A 25,850-nucleotide genomic window follows, 5' to 3' on the forward strand; every position below is an offset into this window, starting at 1 on the left:
CTCTCTCTCTCCTCCCCCTCTCCTCCACTCTCTCCTCCTCTCCTCCCTCCCCCTCCCCTCCCTCTCTCCTCCCTCCCCTCACTCTCTCTTTCCTCCCCCCTCCCCCCACTCTCCTCCCTCTCTACTCCCCCCTCTGTCACTCCCCCTCTCTCAATCCCCTCCCCTTTCAGCTCATCCACAACCAGCAGACGGAAGATCTCTGGGGGGGTCCCTCCCTCGCGTGCGCGCCGCCGCTACTGCTCCTCCCGCTCCTGCTCCTCACCGCCGCTCCTGCTCCTCCCAGCGCCATTTTTTTTTTCGGGCACGTTCCGCTCTGACCGACGTGCTCGCCCGCGCATGCGCGGTAGAGCTGCTCTCTACTGCGCATTTGCGGGCCGTCGGTCAGAGCCCATTTATAAGGTAGATATATGGAGGACATAACATTTTAGTTCTCTGGTTAATGCCAAGAAGTTTCACCCAGAAGTAATGGAGCCTTCTTTTTAGGGCACATGTATATGGTCTGTACATATGCATGGATCCCCAAAATACTCCACCCCTATCAGAATCCTCATGTTCCCCCCCCCCCGAAATGCCATAAAAATGTGGTATGGATAGGACATCAAACACACAAGTTATTAGGGTGACACACACATACGCAGTCAAATACTCACTTTAAAAAAAATAGGCTAAAATGTGTACTTTTTACTAGTTTTCTTTTTGCGTACTGCTCCGTGTGTAAATTTGCTAAACAATTGGCCCCTTGCAGCAGTGGACTTACAGGCAGGATTTATCTAAACCTGCACTATGGCCCTTGAGAATATTTAGTTTGGGAGCAATGAGAGGAATTCTGGGAATCATATGATGTACCACCAGTCATCTGGATAGCTAGCTGTTTCCTTCGTCTTTCTGCTTTACCAGTTTTCCTCTAGCTTGCATTTGCTGGCATCCAATCCTCCAATAGTAGAGACTTGGAGTTACAGTATTTTGTTGGGTGAATGCGACACTGACTTCTGCCACTAGGGGAAATGGGATGCATTTACTTTCTAAACTGTAAGTCCTTTGTCCATTTGCACAACTGTATCTTTTCCCTTAGTGGCTCTTCCACAGACTCTTGGCTACCAAGTCACAAATTGGATAGGCTAGACTAAAATAAAGAAAAAGACATTTTGCTATCATTGCTAAATAGCACATCATGATTAAAAATTGTGTTTTCCTTTTCAGTTTTTCTAGAACCTGAGACCTTGGACTTATTTTTTGATTTGTATCATACTCTTCCTCCACTTCTATCACAGTTAGTAAGTATTTTTGTGCTGCATTTCTGAATACAGTCACTGTATTTGGGGTATGGGTTGGATTTCCGCTCACTAATACCATGTCTGGATTTCAGCAGTTTAAGGAAGGCCTCACTCTCCTGTGATTCATAAACTCACATGGCAACTCTATTCAGAGGATAATTTGAAAAGGCATTCCCATGGGTAAAAATGCACCTGTATGTGTACACTTATCGCATTTGGGAGATGTGTTTTGGGGAGTGCTGTCTGAGCAAGGTTTCATTTACGCACATAATTTTTTATCTTGAAAATTATGCACATACCGGCACCAAATAGAAGGTGTAATTGTGTGTTGGTAGTTTTGTGAACTTACATACAGATGTTTGCTTTGAAAATATAATTTATGCACAGTTATGAAATTACCTTTTTCATGTATAAATTGAGAATGCCAAAATTGAAAAAGAAGGAACCTTTGAGTGGTGGATATCTTTCATCTCATTAATACATGAAGTACCACATACTGTATTATATTTTATTCACTGCTTTAAATTTTGCCGTGAATTTCTCCTAAGAGCACTTGAAACTGCGATTCATATAGTAATTGTCACAGCTGGACTATTGCAACTCTTTATATGTAGGGCTACCTAAAAAGGGTATTTACTCTTCATCCAGTCAGACCAGCCCAGATGCATGGGTTATGCTCCCCAGCCAGCAGATGGAGTCAGAAAGCAACAGGTTTGCTAACTTCACCCCTTTATAGTATTCTCATGCTGCATTCAAACTGCCAGTATTCTCTATCTCCCAGCAAATGATAGCCATCTCGTGCTGTAACTGATTCCTGTTTTTTTTAGGCTAGGTGAAGATGCTGGTGGGTTTGGCTACTCCTGGGGAGATCTGTATTCAAAAGAGTTTAGCTGGATAACACAGAAGTTGTCCAGCTAAATGAATATTTGGTCACGTATCCAGCTAAATTTTAGCTGAATAAGTTAGGAGCGTTCCAGGAGCATAACTGGGAGGAGTTGAGTTAGCAGGCTAAGCTAACTGGCTAACTCCGATATTCAGAATTAGTCAGATAACTTATCCTGCTAAGTCTTGTTGGGCCAAAGAATTGTCTTAAAGTTCACTATTTGATAGCCAAAGTTAGCTCGGTAAGTTTATCTGGCTAAATTTACTATCTGGACAGTGACTGCATATGTACCTCTGGATAATTAATCATTGAACTTTCACCCCCGGTTAAGCTTAACTTCTCAGCCAGGGTGCTTTCTTGTAGAACAGGGCTCTTTATAAGAAAGGTATGAAATTATTTCTCCTCTTCTTCACTGATTCTGGGTGCTTTTTTCTGTGGTCTCTTCTCTTTGGGTTAAAATATACCAAAGTATGTTGCCTTCCTTTTGTCCTGCTACCTTCCTGTTCTGCCTTCCTTCCTGGCCACATTTAATAAAGTTAAAAAAAAAACTTTGTTGGAGGAAACAGCTGCAGAGGGATTGTACCAGCTCAAAAGCAGGAAATCAGGTATATATGTTCCTATTTTTTTTCTTTGGTGGGACAGTATTGAGCAGAAGGGGTTAGAGGGGATGGTTGCTTTTGCAGCGCATGGGAAGAGGAACCCCTTGTGTGGGACGTGACGCATTTTAGCAGGGGGAGGAAGTTTATACCAGCATTGTGAGGAGAGAGGCAGATCAGTTTTTAGAGGGCCGCACTAGTGGGACCGGCCAGTCAGTTCCTGCTGGTGAGCTTGCTGTAACAGCAAGCACAGTGGCCATATTGGCTGTGTGGGCGGGAGCAAGTATAGAGGCGGAGCATCCCTCGTTTCCTGTGGCAACGGAAGCAGGCACGGGTCCCTTCAGAGCTTTCAGTGCTGTGGCATTTAAGGCAGTGCGAACCTTTGCTGTGATGCCCGAGCCAGTTCCTATTCTCTCGTGGTCTGTTTTTTAGACTGAATTTTTAAAGTTCCTGCAGCAATCTTTTTGTATGGAGCAAAGCCTCCTCTTTTGTATATTTGCCTCAGGCAGGTTTGTCTTCAGCTTCTGGACATAAAAGGCCAAGAAAACAGAAGGAAGAGGATCTGAAAGAGGAAAAATCCTGCACATTAGGGATTAGCAAAGGAACAAAAATCTGTAGTCGTGATGAGGAGATGGGGAAGTATTCCCCAAGGGATGACTGCATCTCTCCAGTGAATCACCTCTTTCTTAAGGAGGAACTACCTAGCCTCATCTTTCAATCCTTGCGGATTTTGAACATTACAAAAGAAAAGGGGCGGGGGGGGGGGGGGGGGTGAGAAAATGCCAAATCTGTGGCAGATCCTATCTTAAATTCATCTATTCAGCTTTAGGATAGCTCTATGGGATGACCAGAATTAGCTGGATAAGTTTTCCAGCTAATTCTGAATATCTGAGTTAGCTGGATAACTTATTTGGCTAACAGCTCTCTCTGGAATACCTCAGGACTGCTCCTGGAACACCCCTCACTTAATGACCAAATTCTAGCTGGACAAATAGTTATCCGGCTAGAATTTATCTGGATAAATGGCAGCATTTTAATTTAGCCAGATGGTCACAGTTTTCCGGTTAAATGCTTTTGAATATGGACCTCCTTATCAGCACATTTGATGCAATACAGCATTTTGCAGATGTTTCACGCCCATTTGTGCATATTTATTACCTGTTTGTGAGAATTCATCATGCACTGTAAGGTTTGTAAAACAAGTGGCATTGGAGCTAACTCGTGTGCACTGATCGCAAACCACCTGTAAACAGCCCCCTTTCTGAATCTAGCAGAAATGCATTCTTATGCCCCATTTTTTCTCAGTTGCCAAAATTTGGTAGCCCAGATGCAAGTTCATGTTTTTTGGGAGTCCTAACTTAAGCTTGCTGACTTACTTTCCAAATTATTCACTGGCCAAAGCTTACATTTGCTGGTCTGCTCTAGTGCCGTTTGCTGCCTCAGTCTCAAAATTGGTGATGTGATGTCCATTGCACATCACAGTGTGGTATAAAACAGGAGTGCTCAACTTTTCAGTTACCAAGAACCACAATACCTTTGAGGAGCCAGTGGCAGGGCCTCCTTCCTCCACCTCTCTCAATTTCCTTCTTATCCCCACCAGCCTCTCTCGCTCTCTCTTCCTCCCTGTGTCCATCAGTCTTTTCCTCAAACTTCTTTCCCTACCTAGTCTGCACTTCACCAGCAGGCAGCAGCTTTCCTCCTCTGGACCGATGGTATCCTAGCTTCTTTCTCTCTTTGGCCTGTGCTGTCTCCTGTCGCCATTAAAATCAGAAAAATAATATTCCTTGTTAGGGCTGGTGGCCTTTAAGAGTTTGTAGCCATGTGCTTCAGGGCCTGATTACCTTGTGTTGTTTTTTTTTTTATCCTGTGGACCTGCAAAAGAGGCAGGAAATGTGGAACAACCTCCTGCCATCTTCCCCAAGCATCTGCCTGCTTTGCCACCACTTGCTTTGCTGTTTTCTACTCCACCTCCTGCCCCCAGCATTTGTCTCCCTCTTTCCAGTGCTGGAGTCCACTGTCTTCCTTTTGCTTGAGCTGAGCTATCCTTCTGGTTATCCCCAACTATGCAGGTCCTGTGAGCATGGTCAAAGCGTGTAGGCCGGCATTTCCTGTATGCTGATTGCATGCATTGTAATATCAATGTAGAGGATGTACTGGGCTGCAGATTTTGAATGTTCTTACAAGGCTGCTGAGCTCTCGCTGTTCCTTCCGCTCTCTCACCGGTTCAGGTGCAGTGCACACCCCTTAAAAACAAACAAATCTGCTGCTGACTCTGCTACCACTGTCAGAAGTTGGGAAGAGTCACAGTTTGTCTTTTGTGAAGCCACATGTGGCTTGTGAGATGCCAGTTGACTGCCCCGGTATAAAATAATTCACAGAGTTGGTGTTCTTGCACCGAAGAGTTTGCAGTCAAGTGTTACTGCTACATTCATGCTTGCCGTGCATTTCTTATTTTAAGACTACGAACTGAAAACTACAAAGCACAGAAAAGAGCTGAGTGTTAATCACATTTACTAGCTGTGTGAGACGTGGAGCCTCTTCCTTAAAATCAGATTCTGATAGTTTTGGAGGCTGCTTCCACTTCCTCCTCTTGGCTGTCCTCTGTGTGTGTATTACTGGTGAGTCTATAAGCTGAGCACTGGGATACAGTGAGCCATGGATGAGGCCCCTCAGCTGAGTGGAATGCTCATTGGGCCTGGGGCCACATCCTTAGGTCATTATGAAAGCCATTTCCATGGGTAAAACTGTGGACACTTTTTATTTATTTATTTTTTTAGAAAACAGGCAACTGTCAAACCCATAACAAAATTCCTGATAGCTACATTTTTAGGCAGTGAGCAGCCTCGATAATTCAGAGTAGGCAGCTTGAATGAGCTTTGCTTTTGGGCTTGGCTGTAGATGCTGTCCTGAGCTTTTTCCCTAATGTCTGCGTATCAGTACCCCAGACCATAAAAGTCAGGGCCCAGCATTGGCTGCCTTCTGATTCCAGTTCAACAGGCATAAACATGTGTGGGTAATTTTTCTGGAATAATTTTCAAAGGAAAGTATGCGCATACTTTCAATTTGAAACTTAGTGTAAAGTCCACAGGTAAAAAGTACCCAGTTCAGGCAGCTTTAAAACTATCCCCTTGCTGTTGAAATTAGTTGCAAGTTAAAAAGATGCTTTTAAATCCACATGATTTTCCCCATTTATTTTGGGTAATGGAATTCCCTCAAATTTGTCATATTTTCAGCTTTTTAGAACTTGTTATACCAGATCTGAGCTATAGGTTTTTGGTTTTTTTGTTTTTTTTGCACTGTAAGGAAGAGATGTGTGAGGTTCTAAAGCTGCACACGTTTTACTTTACTTTACAGGCGCTGTCCTGCTTAGTTCAGTTTGCGTCTGTGAGGAGATCATTATTCAGCAATCCAGAACGTGCCAAATACCTTGGTAATTTAATCAAAGGCGTAAAAAGGATCCTTGAAAACCCTCAGGTATTTCCAGACATCTTAATAGCACCGTAAAGCATTGAATGCTTTAAGGGAGGAATTTGGGAGAGCAGACTGCAGTTCCCCGGCTTTCAGAATTACTTCCAGCATGGCTCAACAGCAGGAATGAGGGTTAATAATTAAGCGGTTTTGCTTTAAACCAGAAGTGTTTCCTATTCACAATAAATTTAATTTTATTATTAATGGGAGAACTGTTTCTGAAGCCTCAGCTGTTCCATTTTTAAATGCATTTTGGTCTGAAATGAACTGGGAGCAAAAGAACTGACCAACCGTTTTGTTCTGTCCCTGATAACCGGTTTCTGTGTCTCTTCCAAAGAAGTAGGCCCTGTGAGAAACTGGCATAATTCTGTTAAGGTTAAAAGTTTTTAAGCAGATTTTGTAGTTTTATTTTAGTCCTAAGACATTTTATAAACGCAAAGAAAAAAGTTCTTGGCTTCTCTTAACTTTTGGCCTTCAGACTGGCTTTTGGTTTGTGCTACTGTATGGACCACATGTCCAGCAGTGAGGATGACTGAATTCCCGAGGCCTCTGTGAGACAAAGATCCTGAGTTTCCTAGATAGCTTTGAGTTGTTGGGATGCTTTGTCAGTAGCCATGTGTTTTTAGTGACAACTAAATTCTTTATTTCTCACATAATTCAGGGTTTATCTGATCCAAGTAATTACCATGAGTTCTGTCGGTTTCTGGCTCGCCTGAAGACAAACTACCAGCTGGGGGAACTAGTAGTTGTGGAAGAATATCCTGAAGTTATCAGACTGATTGCCAATTTCACGATCACTAGCCTACAGGTAAGGAGTGCTGACAACTTCAGACTCTGTAATAATTCCACATTTGTTGGAGTTATTAGTCCAAAAGTTTGTTTGTTTTAATAGTCTACTGCCCCGGCTTCCTACTCACTTGCCATGCTTTATACCTGCTATCTTGCATTCCATAGAAAGGGGCCACTTTTTAAAATGCTGTCTTGCATGCAAATATAATTCAGCTTTTTAAAGCATGTTTCTTAGCTGCTAAAAGTATTAGCAGTTTCAGAGATGTAATAAAGAGCATTTTGTCTGAGGCACTCAGAAGTACATTGAACATGATGGAAAATTATCTCTGTCTTGTAGCTAGGTAATCTTTCTTTGAGAGGGTAATTGGCCACTAGAACAGATTTCCAGTAGAAGTTACAGGAGCCAAAACTGTGGTACAATTCAAACGTATGTGGTATAGACACAAGGGGATCTTGGTAGTGATGACGTGTGATAGCACATTGACAGGCACAAATGGGCAAACTGGGAAAACCAAGCCCTCTCTTCTGCCAACATAGCCTGTTTCTTTATTTGTCTGAATATGTTAAAATCATGCCATGTACAAAGTGAATAGAGACTCTCAGCCAAAAGAAAAATTCACTGAAACAAGTGCAACCAAACATCTTTTAGCTGTTTGGGGTTTTTTTTTGTAATTGTTTTGTGTCTCTTTTGTTTCTAATTCAGCATTGGGAGTTTGCTCCAAACAGTGTCCATTACCTGCTAACCCTCTGGCAGAGGATGGTAGCATCTGTACCATTTGTGAAATCAACAGAACCCCACCTCTTAGATACCTATGCACCAGAGGTCACGAAAGCTTATATTACTTCTAGGCTGGAATCTGTTCCTGTAATTGTAAGGTATTCCATTTTTAAACTATATTTAAATTGGAGGCAGCAGTCAGTTGGCATAACATGTCACTGTATGTAACGTGCATTGTAAAGCACTAAGAGGCATTTAGGTTTGCAATAAGTGAAGACATACTGTAGCTGGCCATATAAGTGTTACTCTGTCCATGTGCCTTGAACAAATTGCTCATCTTGGGTCCATTTGGAAAACAAGCGTACACTGACACACTTATATAGTCAAAGATCTCTCTCTCTCTCTCGCTCTCACACGCACACACACACTCTTTCTCTCACACACTCACACACACTCTCTTTCTCTCACACACTCACACACACACACACACACACACACACACACACACACACACACTCTTTCTCTCTCTCACACACACGCATGCTCTCTTCCACCATTCTGCTGTTGGCTGGATGGGCTCTTCTGTCAACTCCATTGGTGCACCTCTTGCCTTACATTGGTGTTTGCCCTCTGTGACCTTGCTGGGCCTTTTCCTCTCATCTGTTGCTGCTGCCACCCATGCAGTTGCATGGTTTGCATGCCTGGTAGTGTCAGGCTTCACCCCCATCGTCCCTGTCACTCACATCCCCTTCCCCTTTCTTTCCCTCTCATCTATGCCTCTTTTCCCTTGTTTCTTTCCCACTCCTTCCTTTCCCTACTTTGCCAGTCCTCCAACCCTACTCCCCCTTTCACTTACACCCTTTCACCCCCTCCACCCAGTAGTCTTCTGCCTCCTCCTAGCAACTTACAGTTGCTGCTCTAGATTGTCCTTCTGTTAGTGGGGGTAGGAACCCTGCTGGTGCGCAGATCTTCCTACTGCTGGTGGGGGTGGCAGGTCATCAAGCCGTGCCTGTGCTCGACTTTCTTTTCCTGCTGGTGGGGATGAGAATCCTTCGGCAGGGGGGTGGGAGCTCTACCAGCACGTCATCAGACTAAGTTAGTGCATCCACGCTAAGCTCCCTTCTTGCCAGCAGGTGTAGGAAACCGCATAGGACTTTCTTTCTTTCTAGTTGGGAAATGAGGTGGTCACCCCATGCAATTGTTACATTATTCTTTTTGGGCCTGTTCTTTCGAGAGGAAAGAATCAGTCCTTTCGGGGTTTTTGAAAGCCAAGGCCTGACTCAGCTTCAGCCTTGGGAACCTGTCTGTCTTATCAATGAAGTGTAAGTTCACGCTCTGGTGCTTACTGTGGATGGTTGCTACAGCAGTTTTATCAGGAGCAGATCCATATAATCTCAGATCAGTGGGGGTTACATATTATTTGAATTGGTTATGCCTTGAATTTCGACGCTTCCTTGAATACTGTGTACAATTCTGGTCGCCGCATCTCAAAAAAGATATAGTTGCGATGGAGAAGGTACTGAGAAGGGCAACCAAAATGATAAAGGGAATGGAACAGCTCCCCTATGAGGAAAGGCTGAAGAGGTTAGGACTTTTCAGTTTGGAGAAGAGACGGCTGAGGGGGGATATGATAGAGGTCTTTAACGAGTAGATGTGAATCGGTTATTTACACTTTCGGATAATAGAAGGACCAAGGGGGCCTTCCATGAAGTTAGCAAGTAGCACATTTAAGACTAATCGGAGAAAATTCTTTTTCACTCAACGCACAATTAAGCTCTTGAATTTGTTGCCAGAGGATGTGGTTAGGGCAGTTAGTGTAGCTGGGTTCAAAAAAGGTTTGGGTAAGTTCTTGGAGAAGTCCATTAACTGCTATTAATCAAGTTTACTTAGGGAATAGCCACTGCTATTAATTGCATCAGTAGCATGGGATCTTCTTGGTATTTGTGTTCTTGCCAGGTTCTTGTGGCCTGATTTGGCTTCTGTTGGAAACTGGACCCTTGGTCTGACCCAGCATGGCAATTTCTTATGTTATGTTCCATTCCCCCAATGCCTTTATGGTATCTTTTGTGCTTTAGTCTCCAAACAAAGGGCAGTTCTCGATATCTAGTGAGTCTTCAGCTGTTACAGGCTATAGTTCTGATTCCCCATTCAAAGAGTGTTTTCATTCAATATTCAAATTTCGTTTTAGGTCCCAAAAATGACGGGGCTTTCAGACCCATCATAAATCTAAAAAGAATAAACAGCAGTCTCTGAATTTATCATTTCAGAATGGAGACTGCCTGGTGCTAATGGTGGTTTGACAGGGTGAGTTTCTATCCTTTCTAGACCTGTTGGAGGTTTACTTATTCCTATCAAGCAGGAAGATCAGAAGTATCTCTGGTTTTATATTCTACAAGAGTATTTCCAGTTCAGGACAATCCCTTTTGGTTTGGTAAGGGCTATGCAGACATTCACAAAAGTCATGATTTAGTAGTGGCATTTTTAAGGTGAGGAGTTGCCCACAGTTGGTTCAGTTCCTATCTCAGCAACAGAAACTTCAGTCAAAATTGGAAACCATGAATTTAAAGAAATCCCCCTTAACCAAGGTGTCCCGCAAGGTTCTTCCCTGTCATCTACCCTCTTTAATATATACCTCCTACTGCTCTGTCAACTCCTATCAGATCTCAATCTTCCCCACTATATCTATGCAGACAATGTGCAAATACTCATTCCTATAAGAACATAAGAATATGCCATACTGGGGCAGACCAAGGGTCCATCAAGCCCAGCATCCTGTTTCCAACAGTGGCCAATCCAGGCTATAAGAACCTGGCAAGTGCCCCAAAACTAAGTCTATTCCATGTAACCATTGCTAATGGCAGTGGCTATTCTCTAGGTGAACTTAATAGCAGGTAATGGACTTCTCCTCCAAGAACTTATCCAATCCTTTTTTAAACACAGCTATACTAAGTGCTTTAATCACATCCTCTGGCAACAAATTCCAGAGTTTAATTGTGCGTTGAGTAAAAAAGAACTTTCTCCGATTAGTTTTAAATGTGCCCCATGCTAACTTCATGGAGTGCCCCCTAGTCTTTCTACTATCCGAAGGAGTAAATAACCGATTCACATCTACCCGTTCTACACCTCTCATGATTTTAAACAGCTCTATCGTGTCCCCCCTCTCTTTCTAAAGCCATCAACATCTGGGAATCCACGCTAATGTCAATCAACAAGCTCTTAACTAACATTCATCTCGCCCTTAACACCGCAAAAACTGAGCTCATGCTTATTTCCCCACCAGCCTACACCAATGCCCTCCCCCTACACCACTCGCTTCTTCACCTCATCTCGTTCTCCCAACAGGTACGAGATTTAGGGGTCACCCTAGACAATCAAATCAACCTAAAGTAATTCATCAACTCAACACTTAAAGAATGCTTCTTTAAGATACACACTCTAAAGAAATTTAAACCCTTGCTCCATGTCTCTGACTTTCGCACAGTCCTACAAACTATGATTTTTTCCAAAATTGACTACTGTAACTCTCTTCTCATAGGTTTACCCAAAAACTCCATCCACCCACTTCAAATTCTGCAAAACACAGCCGCTCGAATCCTTACCAATACACGCAGCAATGAGCACATTACACTTGTCTTAAAGGAGTTACACTGGCTACCGATCGCTTCCCGCATACAAGATCCTCTCTATCATATATAAAGCACTTCACAACCCCGACATGAACTGGTTTAATGACTCCCTCCAGACCGACCAGAAACCAATACCTTGCCACCATATGTACACCCTCCCCCAAACTCACTAACCTTGCAACCTCAAAAGCACGTGCGCTCTCCTTAGCTGGTCCCGCCTTATGGAATTCAATGCCTGCAGACCTACACCAGGAATTGTGCCCAAAAAACTTCAAGCAAAAACTAAAAATGTGGCTTTTCACACAGGCCTACACCTAAATCCTCCACCTCTGCCACCTAGCTTCCATGGTCCCACACCTCCCTAGCTTACTTTTCTCTTAACTGCCCCGAGCTAATTTCTTCTTTTCCACATTACAATCTTATACCTTGCACATGTCTCCCCTACTCTATAATCCTTCCTTAGTCCCAACCCCTGGGTACACCAGCGTAATATTCTGTTTAATGTATACCAATGTTATCCTGTAAATATTATATATAACTGCATTTTTTAAGATACACTGTTGTTATCCTGTAAATATCATATATATCTTTGCATTTTCTAGTTTAGGCTCTTATATATTTATCCACCACGTTCTTTGTCAAGCGCTACTTCAGCGAAATGTTTTTGTTTAATGTACACCGATATGATATCTTTGAACATAAGTTCATACGAAGTTAGCCCTGTTATCTGTACCCTCTTGTTTGATCCAACTTTGGTTCTATGTAAACAGACGTGATATGTACTAGTACAGGAACATCGGTATATAAAAGCCATAAATAAATAAATAAATAAACATCAGTATATAAAACCGTTAAAATAAATAAAATGAATGTCGTGGTTTAACCTTAACTGGACAATTAGTTTTTCAGAGCCAAATCCTTATCAAGGAAGTATTCAAGCACCTGACGGTATTCTGAGTTTTATAAAGCTTGGGCTAGGTGATCAATTTTGTAGAGAGTAAACATCCCATCTCAGTCTTTGGAATTCTTGGAGGCGAACTTTGATATGGCAGTAGGGAGAATGTATTTGATGATGGACAGAGTGGATAGATTCATCTAGCAGGTGTGTATGTTCATCGATCTGGAGGTCCTATGGTCTTGGAATTTCTTCATTTGCTCTGATCCATGTAGGCTATATCTAATTCTTTGGGCCAGGGCTTATATGAGATCTCTTCCAAATTTCTCTTCTGTCTTATTGGTTGCTTACCTCCCAGGATTATGAACCCCTTCTTACTTTGCAAGTATTGGTGAGGAGCAGTCTTCAGGGGTGGATAGTCCCTCAGAACCTCTCACTGGGGGTCAGTCTGTCAGCTCCCTCTCACTATGGGATCAATCTGTCAGCTCCTTCCTGGATTCTAGTCACAATGGATGCAACTCTGACTAGTTGTAGAACAAACCAATGGATAAAAGTTGGAAAGCTATGACCACAAAAGCTCGTAGTCTGGACAATAAAATCCCAGATCTGCAGATCCTGATGGTGGAGGTGTACTTGGACATTGTTCTGTTACAGAGACATGGCTTATTGTGTCTCATAATTGGGATATAGCCATCCCAGGCTACAACTTATTAAGGAAGGACAGAGAGGAGAGAAAATAATATCCAAGCAACTGAAATGCAAGAGACTGGTAGGGAAGAAACATTATGGGCTGCCCTAAAAAAAGATGGTGCTTCCATTTAAATTGGACTGGTCTACAAGCCTCCAGTTCAGACAGAAGAGCTGGACAGAGGTCTGGTTGAAGACATCCAAAAGGTGGGAAAGAAGGGAGAAGTGTTGCTTGTTAGAGATTTTAACCTGCTGGATGCAGATTGGAGTATACTTTCTGTGGAATCTACAAGAAATAGATAGTGGATGCCCTTCAAGGGACTCTGCTCAAACAAATGGTAATGGAACCAATGAAGGAGAGTGTAATATTGACCTAGTGCTCCCAAATGGGGATAATGTCTCTAATGTCCACATAGGTGCCCACCTGAGCACCAGTGATCATCAAATGATATGGTTTGATATCACAAATAAGATACAGAGAAGTCGCACGAAGATCTAAGTTATGAATTTCAAAATATGGACTTTGTCAAAATGGGGATGTTCCTGGAGGAACATTAAAAGGAGCTATTACAAAGGCACCAAATCTATATGTTAGAAAAGTAAACAAATGTAAGAAAAAAAGAAACCAATTTGATTCTCAAAAGAGGTGGCTGAAAAAATAAAGGCAAAAAGAACAGCATTCAAGAAGTATAAAGGATCCCAAAAAGAGGAGCACAGGGAAGAATCTCTGGGGAAACTGAGAGAGACAAAGTAAGAAATCAGGAAAGCAAAAGGTCAAGTGGAAAAAAGGATTGCCAAAGAGGTAAAGCAAGGTGACAAATATTTTTCAGCTATATCAAATAAAGAAAGGAGGCCTGAAGTAGTATAGTAAAATTGAAAGTTGACAAGGAGCAATGTATGGAGAGAAACATTAAACAAATACTTCAATTTGATGTTCACTAAAGAAGACCATGGAGAAGGACCAATGCTGGTTGAAAAGACTGTAGATAGAGGTGGGGTAGATGAAACTCTATTTACAGAAGAAAATGTATGGGAAGAGCTATGAAATAAAAGTGGACAAGGTAATGGGGCTGGATGAGGTACATCCCAGGATACCGAGAGAGCTCAGAAATGTGCTGGCAGGTCCATTGAAACCTAGAACCCTGTAAACTGGATAGCTCCCTGGAAACAGAAGTGGTGGTCCTGCTTCACAAGAGTGGTAGCAGAAAGGAGGCTGGAAGTTACAAGCTGATTAGCCTCAACCCGGTGGTGGGAAAATTAATGGAGATGCTGCTGAAGGAAAAGATAGTGAACTGGGTCTATAAACTGGTGGGTTGCTGGACTTGAGACAGCATGGATTCACCAGGGGAATGTCCTGTCAGACAAATCTGATTGATTTTTTTGATTAGATGACTAGAGGATTGGATCATGGAAGAGCACTCTGTTATCTACTTGGATTTCAGCAAAGCTTTTGATACTCACATAGGAAGCCTGTGAATAAAATGAGAAGCTTGGTATTCTGCGCCAAAATAGCGGAGTGGACAACAAGCTGGTTGACTGACATGTAACAATAAATGGAACCTACTCTGAAGAGAGAAAAGTGTTAAGTGGAGTGCCATAGGGAATCAGTTTTGAGACAGTTCTGTTCAATATCTTAGTGAGCAACATTCCTGAAGGGATAGAAAGTAAAGCTTTTCTATTTGCAAGTGATACTAAGATCTGCAAAAAAGTGGACAAGACTGAAGAAATAGAGAGAAGGAAAAGTGATTTAAGAAAGCTTGAAGAGTGGTCGAAGACTTGGCAGCTGGGATTCAATGCCAAGAAGTGCAGAAATGCATCTTTTATCTTTAACAAATCCATAATAAAGATAAAAATAATCGATTACACAATGGAGCTCTAAGCAATGTAAAGCTAAATACACACATAAAGATGACAAGAGCAGTATGTGTTGGGTGGTGGTGGTGAAAGACTAATGTGCACAGACTGGGAGAGGGACCTTGAGAGTGATGGTCTCTGGTGATCTGAAGGTGGCAAGGTGATAGCTAAAGCCAGAAGAATGCTGAGCTGCATAGAAAGACATTTGACATTTGACATTTAAAAGAATTTATTAAACGCCTAACACAAAAAGGCCTAGGCGATGAACATAAATACATACATAAACTAAAATCATTACAAACATATGGTTTCACAGAAGCCAAAATCATAAATCATAACAATGATAATATACATCATAATATACATCATCAAAGAGGACAGCTATTATTACTAGTAAGAAAAAGGAGGTGATAATGCCCTTGAATAGGTCTCACCTGGAGTACTATGTTCAGTTCTGGAGACTAACTCAAAAAAGATAGACAGGAAGGAGGTGGTTCAGAGAAAGGTGACCAAAATGGTGTGAGATCTGTATCTGAATATGTACACCCTAGAACAGAGGAGGTGCAGGGAAGATTGATATGATATAGATCTTCAGAACCTGAAAGGTTTTAATGATGCATGTTCCTCAAACCTTTTCTGTTGGAAAGCAAATGATAGAACTAGGGGTCCAGGGGGGTGACTCGGAATTAGTGTCAGGAAATATTTCTTCAGAGAGGGTAATGGATGCTTGGAATGCCCTTCCAGAAGAGGTGGTGAAGAAGAAAATAGTAAACAAAGTTAAAAAGGCATAGGATAAACACTGTGGATCCCTAAAGCTAGAGTTTGAAATTAAGAAAATGATGTATGTGGAGGGTAACCTGCATAGAGCGGCAGCTACTACGCCTAACAGAAGACATGGGGATTACTACCTTTAACCTATTAGCTTACATGATTTTGACGCAATGGCATCATCATGTTCTGCTTTGGGGGGGGGGGGGGGGTGCGGTGAAAAGGGAATTGCATTTACACAACAGTCAATGCTGGGCCCTGACTTTTATGGTCTGGAGTACTGATATGCAGAAACTAGGGGAAAAGTGCAGGACTGCTTCTATGGTCATGCCAAAAGTAAAGCACATTCAAGCAGCATTGCATGAATTATCAAGAAGGATAATTGTAAAAATGTTGCTCAGAGCAATTTTTGTTATGGGTTTAACAGTTGCTTGGTTTTGATTAATTTTACTACCCTTAACATAAGGCTTGGGGATAACCTGCATGGAGCAGCAGTTACTATCATAAGAAACTTGCTGGGCAGACTGAATGGACTAGTTGGTCTTTTCTGTCATTACTGTCTTACTATGTATTGTCTGGACCAGATGGTCCAAGGAGACTGGTCTCAGGAGGAGGCTGCCAAGACCATCAACAGACTGGAAACCAGGGCAATCAGACTAGCTCTGTGTTATTTCCTTCCTCTAATCAAGGGAAAGGCAGTCAGAGTGCTTTCTGACAATGCTACCATGGTGGTGTATGCACAAGGTGGTACCAGAAGTCAGGGAGTATTAGAGAAGATGAATCTGCTCTTTCCTTGGGTAGAAGAGAATCTGTAACTATCATCAGTGGCTTATAGTGCAAGTGGATTTCCTCAGTAGGAGCCACTTGGTTCCAGGTGGATGTGAACTCAGCCAAGAGGTTTTTCATTGCATAGTTCTTTGGTAAGGCGTGCCTCACATGGATCTGATGGCAACTTGCAGGAATGACAGTTCCGTTTGTTCTTCAACTGTTGCAGGGATTTGAGTCAAAGGCAAAGATGCTGTCATTCAACCTTGGCCAGCTGCTTTATGTATTTCTGCCTTGGCCACTGATTGGCAAGATTCTGCACTGAATTGAAATGCAGACAAATTGTGCATTTCTGATAGCTCCAGATTGGCCTCGAAGACCTTGGCATGCAGATCTTATGAGACTTCATGTTGACCTACCCCTGCGTCCATCAGGATCCTAGGGGCTGCTGTTCAGAGTACAAATGTTATGGAGGATCCTTCTCTGTTTGTTTTAATTTTCTTTTTATTGCATTTAAATTTAACACAGATGATATTTGCAGGAGAAATCAGAGGTACATAGGAAAATCAGTATAATCCAACTACAAACACCATTGTCTAAAGAACAATATAATAATATACCCCTATAATATAAGAAATCCTCAGGGGGGGAGCACAAAGAATACCAAGAGCGAATAATAAGAAATATAGCAAAAGGAAATCTGAGGTTACGCCGATATAGTTATACTACACTGTCACTTGGGGTGAGAATCTAGAAAGAAACATAATTGTGACGGTTCAAAGAAAATATAACTGGAGTTATGGAACTTAACAACACATTTACATGGGTAGCGCAAGGTATACTTAGAACAAATTAACAAAGCCTCAGATCTCATAGCTAGGAACTTTCTTCGTCTTTCCTGGGTCACCCGGGTAATATCTGGGTACAGCCATAATTTTTGACTATGAAATAATGAAGATCTGTTATGAAAAGAGCCTAAGAACATTATTTTTTTGCTTAAAAATGCAAAAGTCACTAACAACGTTCCTCTTCGAGTAACCATCTTCCTGAGAAAGATCCAGAACATGTGTGAGATTCAGTTGCTATTGATTATCCATCTTACCTTGTATGTTCTCCGTAGATTTCTGAGGCAAATAAGATGCCTTGGTTATTAAAGGTATAGTTTCAAATGGAATTTTAAAGTTATTAACCAGGTAGTTCTTAAATAAATCCACTGCTGGTAACTGTCGAATGACAGGAAAATTAAGGCTTTTTAGGGAATTTTCTATGTTCTCCATCTTTTTACTTTGAACATTTTCTGATTGTATCAAATTCTGTTGTTTTTTTCAACTGTAGTTAATCTTTCTTCAACGGTAGTTAATTTCCTTTCTTGTATAGAAACCCTTGCTTCGTTATTTATAGTACGCTTATTTGTGTCCAGGAAAGTTCGTGTTAAAGTAACAATTGCAGATTCAATTGAAGCTAATGCTTCCCATACTGATTCCAACGTTATTTTAGATCAGTGGTTCTCAACCTTTCTAATGCCGTGACCCCGAAATACAGTTCCTCGTGTTGCGGTGACCCCTCGCCCCGCGAGGGCGGGGCTTTGGTCATATGGGGGCGGGGTTATGGATGGGGTTGGATTTTAGTGCATACTTATTTATTATGACATTTATAAACAGAACCACCATTCCTCATAAAACAATAAAATTAAGAAACATAAAGCATCAGTTATAATAGTAAAACCATACTAATAAAAGAATATTTTAAAACTACTGATAAATAGAATTTCTATTAATTAAAATCATATACATTTTTATAATTTCCCAAACACCAATAATATTTCAAAACAGCACATATATCAAATAACACACAATAATTAAAACTAATAAGGATTTTAAAAAGCCCCTGCTGTCCATACATGGGAGCTCTTGATTTCCAGTCACCCTGATATTGTCGAGGATTAGGAGGTTATCCTCTCTCACACAGACTCACATGTCCATTCTCTCTCACACATACACTGTCACATACTTACACATTCATGCTCTTATACCCACCATAACCTCTCGCTCTCACAGACACTGATACACTCTCAGGGTGTAAGACACTCTCTCCCCCCCCTCACACACACTCTTACTCCCCTGGATTTTCTCATACACACACTCATGCTCTCACTCTTACTGGCTCCCTCACAACCTCAGAGCCTCTCAGATAAAACTCTATGCAGCAGAAATAATGCTGAATGTTGAGAATTGTGTTATGCAGACTAATCTGGAAAATGCACTAATTTCTACATGAGTCATAATGAATCAGTCCTCAGCTGCAGGCATCAATTGATTACCCTGGCTCCCTTTATGTTTGCCAAATACAGTTCATGTGTAACAGCAATCCTAATTCTCCACCAGATCAAGCTGATTTCACATCCCACTTCATACTTTGTCACCTCCAGCTGAGTCAAACAATTAATCTAATTACTGCCACTGCTGCCACATGGCTATTGGGGAGGCACTGATTGCTGCTATTGGCACTGAAGCCCATTCTGCTGCCTCCTCTCTGCAGGCCCCGTGGGTTTCCATTTCCTCCATGTTGATCTCGTACATTGTGAGATCCGCCATAGAGAAAGTGCTACTCTTGCACATTCCCAAAGATTACATGTGCCAATCAGTAAAAAGTAATTTATTTATTTTTTACATCTGCTTCCCTTTCTAATTTTTTGCCATTTCCTTTTATATTGCCTTTTTTTCTATTTCTTTTCTCTCCACCTGTCTTCTTCCCTCAAACACACAGTCAGGTTCTCATTCTCACATGCATTTCTCTCTCACAGGCTCTCACTGGCACAGGCTGTCTGAGTCTCACACACAGGCTCTCTCACACCCCCACATGCTGCCTTGCTCAAGCACAGGCTCTCACTCTTACATGCTGTCTCTTTCACACACACAGAGGCTCTCACATGCTGTCTCTGCAAACACACACAGTCTCTCAACTCATCTCATACTCGCACACACCTCTCTCTCACCTCTGGGCCTCTTCTTTACGGGTTGCCACAGGATGGGCTCTGCAGTGGCCTAAGTCTTCCCGGCCCCGCTGCTCCTCTTCTGCACGCGGCTGAAGCGCCTCTTCTACCCACGCGGCTGACGCGCCTCCTCCTTCCTCCCCGTGCGGCTCCGGCAACATTTGTCTTCCGGGGCAGGGCGGGCAGGAAGGAAGTAGGAGGAGCACCTGCAGTGGCTGATACACCTCCTTCCTGCCTGCGCGGCTCCAGCAACATACGTCACTGCGACACGCTAGCTTTTTGGGCCATGTCTCTTCCCTTTTGGGGTTGGAGGAGGCAGGTCGCCAGCTTCGCCCCGCCTCCCCGCAGCAGCCACGGCGCCGCGGACCGGCAAAAAACCCCAACGGCCCGGTACTGGTCCGCGGACCGGTGGTTGGGGACCTGCTTTAGGCGACCCCTGCGTTTTGGTTGTTCGACCCCCGCCGGGGTCGCGACCCACAGGTTGAGAACCGCTGTTTTAGATGGTTTAACAAGAAAAGGGCCTAATACAGGCATTTGCTCACCCTTGTTCATGGCTTCAGTGTCAGTGTCCCGAATATAATGCAGCGCTGCTGCAGCGGCTCCATTGTTTCCCAGTGAGGAAGACACATAAGCCCTAATTTGGCCCTCCAGGATCTCTCCATAAGCTGAAATCTTCACAGATCTTTCTCCCGCTGCTCCCAGGTAGCTCTCTTGTAGATCATTCAGCTCTCTAGGGCAAACCAGGGGAGCTGCACCAGCAGCCTCACACGCTGCATTCAAACGCTGGGTGGGGGGGAGGGGGGACGTCGTCTCAGGCGCACTGGGACTAAGCCGAGATCTCATCGGCCTTTGGGGAAGACGTTTGTTCCGCGTCTCCTCCCTCCGTGGACCTTGCTCACGACTCAATCGGCGTAGAGGAGAAGAAAGTCTCTATACTTGGTTGTTTGGAATCCAAAGTTTCTGCAACCGCCAGACTTTCTCGAAGCCTGACTTTGTGCTTTGTTTGTGGCATGGAAAATTGCAAAAGTAAACCAGAAACAGAGCAAAAAGCACAGAGGTAACAGAGATTCTGCTTCAGCTCCTCACTCGATTGCCATCTTGGCTCCTCTAGATCTTCTTTTCTACCCCCCTTCTCTGTTTTCTTATGGCTTAGCTCTTGAAAGGTCATGTTTGAGGAAGAGAGACTACTTTTCTCTTGTAATTTCCATGCTACTGAAAATGGACAAGACTTCAACTTCTTTGGCTTATATTAGTGTGTTGCAGCTTTTCGAAGCATTCTGCAAAGACTGATCAATCTCTTCTTGGTGTTCTGAGGTTTTGGGCTTTTAGCTTTTCTGCAGAGAGGTCAGGAAAAGGGATTGGCCTTCAATTCCCTGAAAGTTCAATTTGTGGCTATTTCTTGTTACAGGGGTAGAATTCATGGAATTTCTGTGGCATTCCATCCAAATATATCACGGTTTCATCAGGGAGTTAAGTTACGGCCACCCTTCAGACCTGGGTTTTCTCAGTAGTATCTTTAAGCTGGTTTTAAAGGCATTGATCTCAACTCCCTTTGAGCCCCTGAGCAGGTCTTGCTTAAGGATCTTATCTTAAAGGTGGTTTTTCTGGTAGCTATTTGCTCGACTTGCTGTATTTTGGAGATTGAGGTTCTGTCTTGCAGGGATCCCTTTTTGGGCTTAATGTTTGATTTGGTATCTTTTCGCCAGTACCTTCTTTTTTTGCTAAAGGTGATGTTGGAGTTCAGGCCCGGCATGACTGGGTGTGCATACCATGCATTTGCATGGGGCAGCACATCCAGGGGAGACTGCAAGCTGGTGGCAGTAGGAGAGACCACAGGGCCGCTGGCAGCCGAAGAAGAGAGGAAGGCTGCAAGTGGCCATCAACAAAGCAAATGTGCAACACATACCTCAAAAAGAACCAACAAAGGTTTGAATGGTGGCTAAGAAAGTGGCAGTCAAGGTTGATAGGCTTTTAACCTTTGAAAAATGTGCCAACAAAAGAGGTAATAAACACATAGGAAAGAGGAAGGAAGGAAGAAATAGGGATAGAAAGCAGACCATTCAAGCTCCTGATTCAAACCATCCAGATGTATACGGCCGTATTTTAAATGCCCTGCGCGCGTAAATCCGGCCGGATTTACGCGTGCAGGGCCCTCGCGCGCTGGCGCGCCTTTTTTTGTATAGGCCGCCGGTGCGCGCAGAGCCCCGGGACGCGTGTAAGTCCCGGGGCTTCGTAAAAGGGGCGTGTCGGGGGCGTTGCATAAATGACGCGGCATTTCGGAGGTGTGACGTGGCGTTTCGGGGCGGGCCCGGGGGCGTGGCGCCGACCCGGGGGCATGGTCAAGGCCTCCGGACCAGCCCCCGGGTTGGGTGATGGCGCACCTGCAGCCCGCTGGCGCGCGCAGATTTACGTCTGCTTTCAGCAGGCGTAAATCTGCCAACAAAGGTAAGGGGGGGTTTAGATAGGGCTGGGGGGGTGGGTTAGGTAGGGGAAGGGAGGGGAAGGTGGGGGGAGGGCGAAGGAAAGTTCCCTCCGAGGCTGCTCCGAAATTGGAGCGGCCTTGGATGGAACAGGCAGCGCGCACTGGGCTCGGCGCGTGCAGGTTGCACAAATGTGCACCCTCTTGCGTGTGCCGACCCCAGATTTTATAAGATACGCGCGTATCTTATAAAATCCAGCGTACTTTTGTTCGCGCCTGGTGCACGAACAAAAGTACGCGCTCGCGCAAAATTATAAAGTCTACCCCATAGTGTTTACTTAAAGATCCATCATTATTCCTGACAAGTTAAATAAGATGAAAAATTGCCACCTTGGGAGCGATAATGAACTAAATCAATTACAAGAGACTTCAAATCTGAGATTAGTCTGCTTCTAACCAATGAGAAATCAAAAGTGCTTCCAAACAAGAGCATCAAATACTACTTCAGTGTTCAAAAATCCATGTTTTTATCACACAGTCTTGCCCACATAAAGAAGTTGACATAGACAAAAAAAAAAAGCCATATACTACTCCCCTACTATAACAGTCTGAACAAAAACATAGACTGCACTTTAGCCTGAAATTTCATATTGGATCTCAGAAAGAGCTAGAGAAATAGCACACACCTGTCAGTTACTACAAGGGGGAGTGCCCTGTAAACTAAGATTGAGATGTAGCAAAAGATCTTTTAGGTTGTGTCTACAATTAGAAGCAAAGCAAATCATGAAAAAACAGAGTGAGGAGATAATGTACACCAATGATCTTTAATAAGAGAATATGAGCTAAAAATGGCAAAATACAAGTCAAACTATCAGAGTGAGGCATAGACCAAAGAGATAACAAAATGTCTTTGTGGTATAAAGTACTCAATTGAAAAGCTTGTTTGATAATGTGGCTGGGCTAGCTGTGCATTATAAATCTGTCAAACGTCTTCTGAGCCTGTTATAAAGTGCTGATGTGAAGAGCAAAGCCTATGTAACCTACAGGGGCTTCCAAAAGTATTCTACTTCCTAAAAATCAGCAGATTGTGTGGATTACAAATGACACACAGATTGTTCCAGACAGTATGTTTATTTCAAACCAGTATGCTCTTAATGAATTGTGACTGAAAATTTACTTATTTCCCTGCTTTTTTGTAAAATAAAATTAAAAACTGAAAAATACTGCTTGCACATGTATTCAGACCCTTCAGACTTGGTAGAACCATCTTTTGCCTCAATAACAGCGTTAAGTCTGTTGGGAGTAAGTTTCTATCAGTTTTGCACACTGTTTGGGTGGGAGTTTTGCCCATTCTTCCTGGCAGATTTGCACCAGGTTGATCAGGTTGGTTGGATGATGCTTATGGACTGCAATTTTCAAATAGTGCCTCAGATTCTCAAGTGCATCAAGATCTGGACTTTGACTTGGCCATTGTAGAACATTCATCTTTTTGTTCAACCACTCCTGTGATGCTTTGGCCTTGTGATTGGGATCATTGTCCTTCTGAAAGGTAAACTTTCTCCCAAATTTTAGTTTTTTAGCAGACTCTCCCTGTATGTTGCACCATCCATCTGACCCTTATTTTTAACAAGATGCCCAGTCCCTGCTGAGGAAAAGCATCCCATCACATGATTCTGCCACTCCCATACTTTACTGTTGGGATGGTGTTTGCTGAGGAATGGGCAGCGTTAGGTTTGAGCCACACAGCATTTTGAATTTTGGCCAAAAAGCTCCATTTTTGTCTCATCTGACCCCAAAAACTTATCCCATGTTTTATCTGGGTCAATCTGATACTTTTCTGGCAAACTCCAGACATGTTTTAATGTGTTTTTTCTTTAGTAATGAGTTCTTTCTAGCCAACCTTCTATGCAGGCCAGTTGTATGCAGAGAATAAAATGGAAAATGTCATAATGCCTCTGTATCGTTCCATGGTGAAGACCGCACCTTGAATACTGTGTACAATTCTGATCGCCGCATCTCAAAAAAGATATAGTTGTGATGGAGAAGGTACAGAGAAGGGCAACCAAAATAAGGGAAATGGAACAGCTTCCCTATGAGGAAAGACTAAAGTGGTTAGGAATTTTCAGCTTGGAGAAGAGACGGCTGGGGGGGGGGGGGGGGATATGATAGAGGTGTTTAAAATCATGAGGTCTAGAACAGGTAGATGTGAATTGTTTACTCTTTCGGATAATAGAAAGACTAGGGGGCACTCCATGAAGTTAGCGTGTGGCACATTTAAAACTAATCGGAGAAAGTTCTTTTTCACTCAACGACCAATTAAACTCTGGAATTTGTTGCCAGAGGATGTGGTTAGTGCAGTTAGTGTAGCTGTGTTTAAAAAAGGATTGGATAAGTTCTTGGAGAAGTCCATCACCTGCTATTAATTAAGTTGACTTACAAAATAGCCACTGCTATTACAAGCAACAGTAGCATGGAATAGACTTTGTTTTTGGGTACTTGCCAGGTTCTTATGGCCTGGATTGGCCACTGTTGGAAACAGGCTGCTGGGCTTGATGGACCCTTGGTCTGACTCAGTATGGCATATTCTTATGTTCTTATTTTGATATGGTAGACTGGTGCACCTCTACTCCAGTCTCAGCCACTGAACACTGTAGCTCCTTCAAAGTGATTGTTAGCCTCTCTGTGGCTTCCCTCATAAGTCCCCTTCTTGCTCTGATGCTGAGTTTTGAGGGACAGCCTTGTCTAGTCAGTGTCTGGTTGATATGATACAGCTTTCAACAGTGCTCACTGGGATATCCAAGCACTTGGATATTATTTTGTAGCCATTTCCTATGTTGTGCATGTCTATAACTTTAATTTCCATAGAATACTCTTTGGTCTTCATTTTCACAGTTTTCCTTCAGATTCATAGTCTGACCAATGGTACTGGAATTAGGGGGTCTTATATCCAGAATAGCTGACCTTTTTTAATGATTCATAGGTAAAGGCCAATTATAAGCCAATCGTTGGGGCAATTTCTTTCATCTGTGTAAATTTGGAACTTCCACAGTACAGGGGTTGAAGCAGCATATTTCAGTTTTTAATTTTATTTTTCAAAAAATCCAGAGAAATAATGAATTATGATTTTCAAATTTTACTTTGAGAGCTTACTGATTTGCAATAAACATATTGTCTGGAATAATCTCTGTAAGTGTTGTTTGTAATTCACAGAAATCTGTTGACTTTTTAGAAGGTCGAATACTTTTGCAATCTATTATAATAAAAAAAAAAATTGTCCTACAGATATTTTCCAGGATCAAATGAGGGTGTTCCAATTGGTAAGTTTGCGAAAAATTGATGTCTCAAAAGCATGTATTGTATTCAGTGCTCTTGTTTGGAAGCACCTTTGGTTTCTGTTTGGTAGAAAGCAGACCATTCAACCTCTGATTTGAAGTTTTTTGTTATTGATTTAGTCCCTCATTGCTCCTGTGGTAGTAATTTTTCATCTTATTTAACTTATTGAGAGCAATGTTGCATCTTTAAGTTAAACACTATACATTTGGATGGTTTGATTCGGGAGCTTGACTGGTTTGCTGCTTTTTATTCCTGTACGTACCCAAATCAGTCCAGCGTCCTGGGTTTCGCATCCCTGCTAGCAGATGGAGACAGAGAAAATTTCACTAACACTACTATATTACCTAATATGCTACCTGCAATCTGGAAAGAGAAAATTCAGGAAAAGAAAAGGCAGAATTAATAAGATTTCTATCCTTCCAGGGGGTTATCAGGTCCTGGTGGGGCCACCCCCCCTGGTTTGAGGCAGATGAGCAGGGGGTTGGTGACCCTTCTGTGAGCTCAGTTCAGAGGTTCATGGGATGGACATCTGGGGGTCCAGATCCTTCATCCCCTCGAGGCAGTGCTGGAGACTGGCTGACAACGCTGCAAGTTGAGCCCGGAGAAGCAGGGTAGTATATATGTTGATATGTTGAGTTAGTTCTGGTTAAGACCTGTTACGATATGTTAAGTTATACACTTTGATATGTTACATGTTCTATATGTTAAAGTTATAATACATTCCATATTCAACTCCCTTCACTGTTCTATGTAACGCTCCTTAGCGAATTTTTTGGTTATATT

General features: G+C 42.7%; 1 protein-coding gene across 3 annotated transcripts in view; it reads left to right on the forward strand.

The window, feature by feature from the left end:
• The window catches only part of RANBP17 (RAN binding protein 17), a 1,033,051-nt gene that overhangs the window by 161,288 nt on the left and 845,913 nt on the right, over positions 1–25,850 (forward strand). For all 3 annotated transcript variants that reach the window (XM_029583607.1, XM_029583608.1, XM_029583606.1), the window contains exons 8-11: positions 1,201–1,274; positions 6,108–6,227; positions 6,883–7,029; positions 7,714–7,886. In XM_029583607.1, coding sequence (XP_029439467.1) covers positions 1,201–1,274; positions 6,108–6,227; positions 6,883–7,029; positions 7,714–7,886 — 514 coding nt within the window. The remainder of the gene's footprint in view (positions 1–1,200; positions 1,275–6,107; positions 6,228–6,882; positions 7,030–7,713; positions 7,887–25,850) is intronic.

The sequence above is a fragment of the Rhinatrema bivittatum genome, chromosome 18 (assembly GCF_901001135.1).
Source record: "Rhinatrema bivittatum chromosome 18, aRhiBiv1.1, whole genome shotgun sequence".
Taxonomy (NCBI): domain Eukaryota; kingdom Metazoa; phylum Chordata; class Amphibia; order Gymnophiona; family Rhinatrematidae; genus Rhinatrema; species Rhinatrema bivittatum.